This window comes from Coenobita brevimanus, chromosome 100, assembly GCF_032717465.1.
Source record: "Coenobita brevimanus isolate Jiangsu-jjx chromosome 100, ASM3271746v2, whole genome shotgun sequence".
NCBI lineage: Eukaryota > Metazoa > Arthropoda > Malacostraca > Decapoda > Coenobitidae > Coenobita > Coenobita brevimanus.
In genome coordinates this window covers 145,001-157,183 of record NC_137053.1, presented here as the reverse complement: position 1 = coordinate 157,183, position 12,183 = coordinate 145,001, and the positions used below count along the sequence as shown (strand labels likewise).

Below are 12,183 nucleotides of genomic sequence, written 5' to 3'. Positions count from 1 at the left end.
GCGGGATCGAATCCTGACTTTACTGATCACACACAAGACCCACCGACTTGCCATAATACACCCACGCTAATGCCATCACACCAATCCTGAAGGAGACAATCCTAGCACGTATTCGGTATGGACGATGGGTATTAGTGTCCATGTGGTGACATATGAAGGTGTATATGCCATCAGTTGCACGTAGGAGGACTGCTGGACCTCGGGCAACGGAGAGGCAAGATTATGGCCATAGTCGGACACTTAAAAGCCTCAAATACTCAGTATTTAAGCAGTATTCAGGATGACATGGGAGACTTCACCTCTTTCTTAGCTATGTAATTCTCATAATACACCTCAGTGTTCTCCTGCCCGCTATTTATATCGCTCCAATACGGACATAGTTTTCATCAGTAACGAAAAAGATGATACTGAGGTGTTATGTGCAGGTTAGTCGCTAAGGAAGAGATGTTACTGAGTCCTTAAACTTAGATACGACCCATATTATCTACACTCGGGGAAAAAAGCCAAATTGATACCGGTATAAAGTTTGACAATACAGGCAGTTATTTTAACATTATTGCTAACATTAATATTTTGCACTATATCTTCTGTGGCTCAGTGGCAGCATAAGACAATAATGTCTCTACATCCTTTCCAAAGCCATTCATCGTGACTAGCAGTGTATTTGAATGTTAATTTCGTCTTACAGCTCAGCATTCACTGGGGAGAGACGGCAGTTTTAGACCAAACTAATGTGAACAGGGTATAGGAGAAGTAGCTTGTAGAATTAATTTTCCTCATAAATGTACCCTTTCATTTTTCTTGGCAAGCACCCCTTTCTTGGTGATTTAGTCTCCGTTTTCACATCGTAATATTGGCGTATAGATTATCTTGTATTTTATATCCATTTACTTACAGTTCGTAAATACAGTTCGTATTAGGGTGTCATGTTCAAATTAATTGCCGTGGAAGAGCTGTTACGAAACCTGCAAGGCCAATGTGTGCCTGTTTATGCATTCCAAAGTACCAAAAAAAAAAAAAAAAAAAAAAAAGTTTTCACTGCAAAAATATCAAACTGTTCATCATTACTGTCTAAATGGAATGTTCGTGACAACAGAGGAGAAGACGCGAGATACTCTGGTAGACGAGAGTAGTGTTATTGAACTTAAGATCGGAAAATTCGAATCTTTAATGGTCGTATTCTGAGTGACTTCAGCGTTTTCGTAACATCTCCGGCTAAGCGATTTATTTTGTATATTACATCTTAGTATTCTTTTGATTATATTTACATTGTTTTAATATCAACATACCGGTACTTGTAGTTTGCATCAGTAACGTATAAAAGGATACTGAAGATTAATGTGAAAAATAAATATCTAATGAAGAAGTGTTACGAAATCTCCATTGTCACCCAGAATATAACCCTTGTATATACAGATAAATAAATTAAGACGTATTACATTTCATAGTGTGGCTGGAGGCCCGAAATAAACACTGTTGGTTTTTGAAGACAGTGGCAAGTTTATTTCGTCCTCCAAGAAGGTTGTCTATAGGTTCAGTTTGTCTCTCTGTCTGTCTGTCTGTTATCAATAGTACTGAACACTACTGGATGGACTAGCACCAAATTTGGAATAATGGTTGAGGAACAAGTGAGTAAATTTGGGGTAAAATGGTCAGCGGTCAAGATCAAAAAGGGAGATGATAGGCCACTGCCATTGCGGAGGTACTGTATCTGCTTTCTGAGTGCTCATGTTGCCATTATGACGGTGGCGACTTAATTTTAGCTTCCATGCATTTTGGATAGAAAGAGCTACTGTACTGTACCTTTAAATGTATTAGTTTTTCTCTGATGTGCAGTTCGTATTTTAACGTGTAATTCAGGAAACATCCCTTGGTTTACTGATACAGCAAAACCAGGAGAATTACGGCTGTCAGGATGAGCGTATGAGCGGCTGATGGTGACTTGTGGGCACCTGAAGCTGTACGGGCGCCCACCATAGGCCTGAGATGATTATTGTGGGCGGGAGAGTTGCGTGGGCGGTGGACCAGACAGGCTTGAAGTGGCGGACCCCAACTGGAAGGTCTGTGTGAACCACTAAGGAGTTTGGTATTAGTGGGTGTCTGACCCAGCTGTAACCAGACTATTCCACCCTCATCTACGCCGGTTCGTATGATCTCGTGTTCAACTACGGGCACTCTAACGCCTACAGCGCTACAACCACCCGTAGGCGTTACATCTTGTGGTTTATTCACAATCCATTTTCCACGCACGCCGCATTCCTTGACGTTATAGAAATTGAGAGCGGTGGCTAAGTAAGCATCCTCTGGCGTTAACAGGAGGCGTGTGACGTTGAAATCGTGTGCGTGGGCGTCCACAGGTTGAGTGCGTTGCGCGGACTGTGTGTGTGTTGAGGGCGAGTGAGTACCACTTGCATGCAGAGTGAAGGAGGGGCGAGAGCAGTCGGGGTCATGGTAGTAGTGTAGAGTTTGGCTCCATTCGTTGCCGTGTCTGTAAGAAAAGAAATCATCTTGATCATCATCATCATCAGTCATCCTCACCATCATCACTATCACTAATCATCATCATCATCATCATCATATCTTTGTCTCTCACAGTATCGTATCTTTATCCCTGTCCCCTGCCATTTCGCTTCCCTTCCCCGTGCTTACACCTCCTCTCATATACCTTTCTATTTCATCCCTGCATCTCATCCTCGGTCTTCCCGTCCCCCCCCCCTCCCTCCACCTCACTCACATACATTCTCCTAGTTAGTGTTTCACTCACCGTGCTCTCCACATGACCAGATCACCTCAGTTTGTTTCTCCTAACCCGTTTTTTAATACAACAAATTATTCCTGCATTATTCTGATTTCCAGGTTATCCTTATTACTTACCCCCCAAAAAAGTAGCTACCGTAAGTAACGAATATTCTATAGGGTCTTCTTTCATAGTGGTTGAGAGAGAGAAAGAGAAAGTATCCTCCTTCCCTCTCTCTCTCTCTCTCTCTCTCTCTCTCTCTCTCTCTCTCTCAGCATATCCTAACTTAATCGTTTACAATGCCGATTTTTTCCTGTTTTCAGATATCCTTGTCATATTCCCTACCTGAAAACAAGAAGCCGAGTCAGAAACATTCCATAGGGCCTCGTTTCGCATCGGTTTGAGGCCCATGCACCCACCAATAGAAGGGGAAGGGAGGGGGCGGTGTGCAGGTGAGGAGGACTGCGTTGGCTACTGCGAGTCACTGCCCCACACACGCTGCATACTCCTTTCTGCCGGCAAGAAATGGTAAGAAGATCAACTTAAAAGTGTTAGTATTGCTACTGGCATCATCATATCATTATCATAGTCATCATCAACCTGGATAGAATCGTCAAGGACGTTCATTACACACACACTGCACTCGCCTTTTTGCCGACAAGAAATAGAAAAATTAACGTTTATCGTGGACGACAAACTGGTTACCCCTCTGCAGGCCACCACTCCCCTTTTCGGAAGATAGGGAAGGGACTCAGGAACGTATGTAAAAACGGGCGGTGGAGCCGCCCGATATTATCGGTGCCACCGTGTGAAGGCGTCCTTTACCAACACCGCGTAATCATGTGGTCATGTCACTGCACACATGCTTTTCTAGACCTCCTCTTTGTTCGGCTTCGGCCAACTCTAAGCTCTTCTTTTACCCCAGCTATTTTATCTCTGACTTGACTGCATGAGAGGTAAGTTGTGATGACACCTACGTTTGCAGTGTGGAAAAACAACTACCACGGTAACACTGAACAACATATCTTCGTTTATCGTGACTCATGGCTTTTGGGCAACTCCTTGTGTAATGGTAGGCACATTCAGCCTGCATCTAGAAAATCCTAAGTTGAAATCCCGGCAGCTTATTAAACAAAGTTTTTCATCATGTCTCTCTTCACCGTTCAGTATAAATGGTGACATGGATGTTAATTCGATTGCTTTGTACCGTATTATAAGGGAAGACCTGAACTTAGAAAAAATATATATCTGCCCTAATTACCCTTGTGCATTCGACAAGCATTAAATCCGAAGCCTTCTTCTTGTAGGGGTAGAGAGTTAGCATAAATTTTGGTTTTTCTTACACCTGAGATAGTCTGATTTCTGATGGTTGCTTATAGAAAATGCGTTTAAGCGAAGTAAATTATTCAGCATTTGTTGGGGCAATTATAAAATGTCGCATGAGTTCAAATGTCAGATTCAATGAAACACATTTAATTCACGAGGAAAGTGTCTAATGAAATGCTGATAGTGTCATTTGGGCTTGTTAATGATGTAATATATAAGCTGGTTGCAAGGGCGGTCATGTCGTATGGGTTGTTTGAAATCCCAGGCGTGTAATACAATTAGTTTCCTCAACCACACAGTCATGGTCAAAAGTTGCCTAAATTTAGTCCCATCTACCTGTCATTTTCCTCTCCTGGCTAGAAGTTCCTAAGGTGGGAGAGGCTTGGTATGTTACTCTGGCCATAGAGAAATTTGATTGATATGATGCGACAGGGAGGAAAGTGAGGGACGTGCCCTAAGTGTGAAGTAGATGCAGTGGAATAGCAGGCCAACTTTTGTCTGACTTTATATACGTAAGAGAGGAGGAGGTGGTGGACGAATGTGTATAGCACTTTTTTAGGGAGTGTGTGGGTTGTTATCAAACAACAAGACGTGCAGCCGGCGTGACACATGACTCACTACCCTTATAGGGTCACAGCATCCCTGAACCTGATTTTGGTACACACACACACACACACACACACACACACACACACACACACACACACACACACACTTTAGGGCGTATCATCCGTGGACTCTGGTGGCGTGCTGTATACTGACGTGTATATCTCTGTGATCTAAGCAGGTTCTAGAATATTTCCGTTTGGTTCCTCAGTCCTAATTTACTTTCAGTTACGTATCTCGAGCTATCTACATGCTTAAACAGGTCTGTGGTACGATCTCGCGGCGTATATCAGATGTTCCTGAATTACTTCGGCGTATTTTTCAGATTTTAGAACATATGTGGTGATTTCTGACGTTTAGTATACCAAGCTAAGGACCCCGCCACACCATTGTCGGAATTGGATATAATCTGGCGCAAATTGTTCTGTCGTTAAGGTCGGAGTTAAAGTTGGATTATTAACACTTCGTTTCATTTAGTCACGTTCCGGTCAGTCCATTTCTCACTGTTAGGCATGATGCAGGTAACAGTGAGGAATGCTCCTTACGACATTCCCATCTGCAGTTTTGTGTCTTGCAGCCCTGAATTGTAGTAGTAGTAGTAGTGGTGGTGGTGGTGGTGGTAGCAATAGTAGTAGTAGTGGTGGTGGTGGTGGTAGCAGTAGTAGTAGTGGTGGTGGTGGTGGCAGCGGTGATGGTGGTGGTGGTGGTGGTGGTGGTGGCAGTGGTGATGATGGTAATGGTAGTGGTGTATTAAGTGAATATATTTTGTAACCTAACATAGAGTAACTTTCTCAGACAAGTCCTGCACTCCTATACGTGATTATCTAACCATGGACAGAATTATTTGCTCATCTTTGGGGCTGTGCGCTCTCTCTCTCTCTCTCTCTCTCTCTCTCTCTCTCTCTCTCTCTCTCTCTCTGTGTTACTATTTGTATCTGTATCTCACGTATCGGAATCCAGAGATTTCAAGATAAAAAGTAAAACACTATATTTGAGTTTACCAGTGATTTAATTACTGTAGTAATCTGGGTAAAATTATGTGATCGTCGTAAGAAAACACACGCACGCACACACACACACACACACACACACACACACACACACACACACACACACACACACACACACACACACACACACACACACACACACACTATGCACCGGTTTTAATCTCAGATCATGTATTCACAAGATATTTTATCAACATGCATACATAATTATACAGGGTGACCCTGAAAAGAGCTACCCACTAAAATCCCTCGTGGCAGTATTTTATGTGTTACGGGGACGGCTTAGTGAACTAGCGTGGGCGTTCTTATGCCAGTGGGTATGTGAAATGAATAAGTGATGTAGGTTTGATACAAATGACATTGACTGACTCCTCCTCACAACGCACGAGAAATCGCCTAGGGAGTGGAAGTGGAGTGTTATATATGGGCCATCCTCTTTACGATACCTACATGAATAGAATCAGACTGTTGCTGAATAAATGTTTTTCTACTTACGTATTTGGAGTTTAATAGAGGCTGTTGGTATCCTGTAGGTCGATAAAGGTCTTGTTTGGATACGTCTGTGTGCAGGTCCCCGAGAAACAGTTCCTTACGCACCAAGTTCTCTCCTTTCAGCGCCCCTTTTTGCTTTTTCATCTGCGTTCCCTCCTGTGTGATCTCCACCCTCAGCAGCTGTAGTTCATTCCAGGCCGCACCTAGACCCCTGGACAGGAGAATTAACACTCTTAGGCTTCTGTTAGTCACTCAGCTGAATACAACTACCTGGCATTAGCTGGACTAAAATACTAGTTATTCCGACCGTGAAATGGTTAATGGAGAAAATAGTAATGGGCGGAAATATTATTGTGTTTTTGACGATTTTTTACGGTAAATGAGTCTCCATAGATTTAGTAATTGTCCGAGATAAAACACAAAGACATGAATAATGAATATGACACGGAAATAGTAGTAAGGGATTTTGACTAGTTTTTTGACGATAAACGATTCTCAGTAGAGTAAATAATTGCCCTAGATAAAAATAAAGTATCAGCCATCAGTCTGACACAAGTTAAGTTCAGCATAATTATTAAATACAGTAGCGTACAGTACTTTGAACAATCCTCGTCTTGGGTGACTTCGTTGGCTGTCTCGGTGTAGGCCAGGACCGTGTATGGCTTGTGGGGTTTCCAGGGCTGTGTAGAGAGAGAATAAAAAGGCTTACATACTAGTATACAACACTTAACACTCTCAGGCACTTGTGACTCGATCAGTTGAATGTTTAAAGTTAACCGGAATAGAGTACTGTATTGGAGTTGTCCCGACCACAAGGGGATTAGTTGGATGATGCCTAATTTTATGTTTTTTCTTTCTACCTCCAAATGCAATATTTATCCTAGGAAGAGAAGTTAGGTAGAAATGAGGTTTAGAAATAAACTCCATTAACATCTCTGCCACAAGGCGATAAGGCTTGTGGGGTTTTCATAGCTAGTGAAGTGATCGATATATTTTTATTTTGCACTGTATGTTGCTATTATAATGATGATACGTTAATAATAAGGTGCAATTTGCAAAATAATTCTCATAGGAAAATGTGCAACGAAGTCTTCTGTGCCACCTAGAGTACGGCCCTCAGAAACAAGAAAAAGAATATAAGAAGTAAAACAAGTTATCAGCACAATACGCGCGCACGCACGCTCGCGCACACACACACACACACACACACACACACACACACACACACACACACACACACACACACACACACACACACACACACACACACACACCAAAATAATCTTACCCTCTCTTGCTATAGAAATTAGTTACAGGTCACATTTTGCGCTGTAGATTTAAAAAAAAAAAATATGTACATACCTTTGTAACTTTTCCCGGACATGTTGTGTTCACGGTAGCCGCAATCAGGGCTGCGTCTCGATGGGTGTGTGCAACCACTTCAACTCTTTACCACATACAGAGTAGGGCACGCCAGGGAAGAAGAGGGAAGAAAAACATATCATTAATGGACTTCAACGTCAAAACTGTACCTGAAACCTTTCACACTTTCTTACACAATTTGTCCTCTCTCTTGTCTCCTTTCTCTCCTCGTTCCACCCAGTATAATTAGTTTGTTTTCTTTATTGGCATCAGAATATGTAATTGCGTCCATAGTTTATGTTTTTGTTCGCTGGTTAATGTGACTTCGTAGCACGTCTTCCTTAGCGATTTATTTTTGGATATGGGTGCAATGTTTGAAGGGTTTATATTACGTAGAAGGAATAGTAAGATGCAATAAGCAACATAAATCGCTTAGAAAGAGGCGTTAGGAATTTATACAACACCGAACAGGACAGTAAGGTGTAAAAAGCAGAATGAATCGCTTAGGAAAAGGTGTTAGGGATTTATACAGCACCAAACGGATAGTAAGATGTAATAAGCAGAAAAAATATCGTTGGAAGAAGTGTTATTAATCTATATAGTACAGGAGAGGATATGAAGGTGTAGTATGTCATATAAATTGCCCAGGAAAGGTGTTAGGGGTTTCTATAGCAAAGAAACAAAATAAATTGCTTTCGAAGAAGTGTTAGGGAATTATATAGCACAGAAGATTGCAAGGTGTAATATAAATAGCACAGGAAGAGATTAGAGGGATTCATGTAACATACAACAAAATAAGTTGTAATAAGCAAAATGAATTGCTTAAGATTAGGTGTTAGGGAGATTAGGATGAGAATACGATCCCCCATCACTCACCTTGTCAGCGTATACTCCGCCTCCGTAGCCCCTGTTGTGACCCACGATGGACGTCCAAGGGTTAGGTTACCTCGAGCCTCCAGAGAGTGTGTGGCTTGGGTACAGGAGGGATCGTGGTACAGGTGCAGCTGTACCTCCAGTGTACCGTCCCCTCTGAAGCTGTACCGCCGCAACACGTACCGTGGACCGGGTCTGGACTCGCAACTGTACCGGGAAGAGAGAACGTTAGATAGAACTAACAGACCTTACGATCCAAACCAGATAGGAACAGTACCCTTGTTATAGAAATATAAGAGATGACTAATACAGCAGATATATAACTCGAGTGTGTGTGTGTGTATATATATATATATATATATATATATATATATGCAGAGAGCGAGAGAAAGAGAGAGAGAGAGAGAGAGAGAGAGAGAGAGAGAGAGAGACGTGAGTATAAATAATGAGAGGCCTCTTAGCTAGTCCACGGGGGGTTTCCTTCCTTGCTAGTTCTCACCATAGGGCTTAATTCATTATCTGTGGGGGGTTTAGCTTAAGCCCAATGAAGTCGTCTGATGATAACGAAAATAAGATACAAACGTCGTTATTCATCTGCAGGAGTTAACTCTTTCACTACGAGATGATAATTTTTGTATTTTCATCTTTGCTACCTCCAGCTCATTTTATTCACCTTAAGATGTATCTCTGTGAAAGTGTTAGGCTGATGAAGGCTACATCTAACCCACTCGATTCGGAAAATATGCCCTAAGCTAAATAAAATTATATAGTGGTAGCAGGTTGTTTTGGCGGTAGCAAGAAGTGAGATTCCTGTTCTCTCTCTTAATACTGGAAGACGAGAGAACACTCTTAAACTGAATAAACTCGTCTGAGTAGCAAGAATAAAGTGTTATATATTTATTTTCAGCTGAGGGAACTGGACCATTCCCACGCATCATATTCTAGGTCGTGGTGGCCTAAAATTCTAAAACTGAGAAGGAGAAGGTTGAGGGGTTGGAGGGAGGTAAGGGGGAGTGGGAGAGAAAGATGAGGGAAGAGGGGAAAAATGTTAGGAGGAAGAGAGAGGTGGAGAAGGGAAGGGACGGAGAGAGAGGGGGGGCTGCGTGGAGAAAGTGGAGAAGGAGAAGAGAAAATGGAGAGAAAGAGAGGGGGAGGAGAAAGTGGAGAGAAGGAGAAGAGAAAGTGGAGAGAAGAGAAAGTGTAGAGAAGGAAAAAAGAAAGTGGAGAAAAGAAGAGAAAGTGGATTGATGGAGCGAGAATGGGGGCGCAGATGAGCAGAGGAATAGTAGGAAGGGAGAGAGGGTAGGATGGGGGGAAGAAAGCGGGAGAAGAAGGGGGAGTAGAGGGGTAGCTTGACTATACCCAATTTCCAATCAGAGAGCACGTTGGTTCCACCCTCGTGGGTGATCAAAATTGACTCACCTAAATAAGAAATACCGAACAGTTAGTCTTACTCTAAAACGCGGTATAGCGTTGACAGATATGCAAAAGCTACAAACAGTCCTTATAATCTCAAGAAAAATGCTTCTTCACCATTATTATCTTTATCATCATACCCTTATTTCCTACTAATACATGCAGTGGGAAGCCCAGGCTCATAGTGATGTGATTCTGGTGGACTGCAGGCTGAAGCTGTCCTTCTCTTGCAGTTCACTACGCTTCATTTCAGGGGACAGAAAAAGGGAGCTGAGGAATGTTTATATAACAACTTCTGCTACAGCAACAACAACAGCAACAACTACTACTACAGCTACTACTACTACTACTACTACTATATCGGTGCCATAGTGTGAAGGCGTCCCTATCCAGCACCGATCCAGTAGTACTAATATAGGAAGGCACAATAAGTAGGACTATCAACAAATTGCCCAGCGAAATGGACATAATTAATAATTAAGTCTTCGAAGTACTCCAGCTCTTTATTATTATTATTATTATTATTATTATTATTATTATTTTATTATTATTATTATTATTTTATTGTTATTATTACTATTATTATCTGGACGCTGCTACTCCTCACCCCGCCCTAGGATGGGAAAGAAGGTACGGATGATGTTGATGATGATGATGATGATGATTATTCCCTCCAAACGCTTTTATTCAGGATAGAAGAGCGCCAAGTAATGAGAGGGTAATGAAAGCTTTATCTAATTCTTCTCCAGGCTGAAAAAAATAATCTGGAAGCAAGTTCTCCCATCCAGTGTATACGGTATATGGGAAATAGGATGATGATGGTAATAACTACGACGATGATGATGGTTGTGGTGGTGGTGGTGATGATGATGATAATACCCCTACGCTGTGCTTTCTCTTTCCTTGTTTGTAGATGGTGATGATGATGATGATGGTGATGACTGAGAGGTCCAATTTGTGATATTTTCCCCTATTTTAGTGACCAGAACAGTGCACCATTCACGTGTAGAGAGTGCGAAAAATGTAGACCCTCAGCTTTCCGAGAGACATGTTCAAACCATCTTGTATATTTTTCTATCCCCGTTGCTTTGATCTGCACTTTGAAGGCCATATCAACAGATCTGATCACTTTTTTGGTCTCTTACTTTAGTCGACGGTACTAGTGGGTTTTGTGGTAATTCTTAGATCTGTTTACACCACAGGGAAGTGAAGGGGAGGGTGGATGTTGGTGTGGGTTTGGGTGTGGGTGTGGGGAGCGTGAGAGTGTAGGTGGGGGTGTGGGGGTGGGGATTTGGTGTGGGTGTGGGGAGGGTGGGAGTGTAGATGTGATTGTTGGTTCTGGTGTTCGGGGTGGGGAGGGTAGGAGTGTAGGTTTGGATGTAGGTGTGGGTGTGGGGAGGGTGGAAATGAAAGTATGAATGTGTGTGTGGGGAGAGTGGGAGTGTAGCTGTGGGTGTGGGTGTGTTTAGGGTGGGAGTGTCGGTATGGGTGTGGGTGTGGGGAGGCTGTGGCTCAATCGGTAGAGAGATGGCCTGCAGTCCTAACGGACCCGGGTTCAAATCCTGCTAGGGCAGGGAACAGTTTAAGGATTTGAATTTCATTAAGTCAGACTTTACTGATCTACCAGACGAACCGCCATGTCGTAAAAATACCCCCGCTAATACCAATACACCAGTCCTGTATGAGACAGCCCTGGCATGTATTCAGTATGGACTGTGGGTGTTAGCGCCGAAGTGGTGACATGTAGAGGTGTACGGTAGGAGGACTACTGGGCCTTGAAAGCAGGCTGTGAAGCCTATGTCCAGAGTCGGTCACATAAAAAAAAAAAAAAAAAATGTGGGTGTGGGGTTTGGGGTTTGGGTGAGGGCCGTGATGTCACTGTGGTTAGTTCATTGCATTGTGTAAAGGTAGCAAAAGTAAAATATGAAAAATGAAGTTTGTATCTAACCCCTCCAGGTCTCCCCAAATTCTCTCGTAAGCTAAATAAATCGTTTGAAGGCAGCAAGAACAACATACAGTAAAGTCAAGGGATAGAAATGGTTATAATATTGGTCAGTGACAAGTCCCATCAGACTCACTATTAAGGAATGACAACCCCGAATCCAAAGAAAATCGACTGGTGGTAGTAAGAATAAAGTAATTATTATTTTTGTTTTCACGTCATGAATGGGTTGATCACTTCACTCTGAATTCATATTTTTCATTTAATTATCTCTGACTTCAGACGGTATTTTTTTTTTTTTCTGTTTTGGAGAGAGTTTTTCTAACAGGAAGAGTTAAATAGAGTCTTTACTAACCGGTTCAGTACTAAAAAATCTTATAAGTTGAATATAAATGTATGGAGGTAGCGTGAATATACTG

The 12,183-nt window shown here is 42.3% G+C and overlaps 1 protein-coding gene across 1 annotated transcript in view; it reads right to left on the bottom strand.

The window, feature by feature from the left end:
- Window positions 1-1,875: 1,875 nt before the first annotated feature.
- Window positions 1,876-12,183, bottom strand: part of LOC145414531 (protein APCDD1-like) — a 76,089-nt gene continuing 65,781 nt past the window's right edge. Inside the window, exons 3-8 of the mRNA XM_080284051.1 lie at window positions 8,410-8,613; window positions 7,534-7,618; window positions 6,769-6,851; window positions 6,175-6,382; window positions 3,083-3,249; window positions 1,876-2,488 (exon numbers count right to left, since the gene is read on the bottom strand). Coding sequence (XP_080140177.1) covers window positions 1,876-2,488; window positions 3,083-3,249; window positions 6,175-6,382; window positions 6,769-6,851; window positions 7,534-7,618; window positions 8,410-8,613 — 1,360 coding nt within the window. The remainder of the gene's footprint in view (window positions 2,489-3,082; window positions 3,250-6,174; window positions 6,383-6,768; window positions 6,852-7,533; window positions 7,619-8,409; window positions 8,614-12,183) is intronic.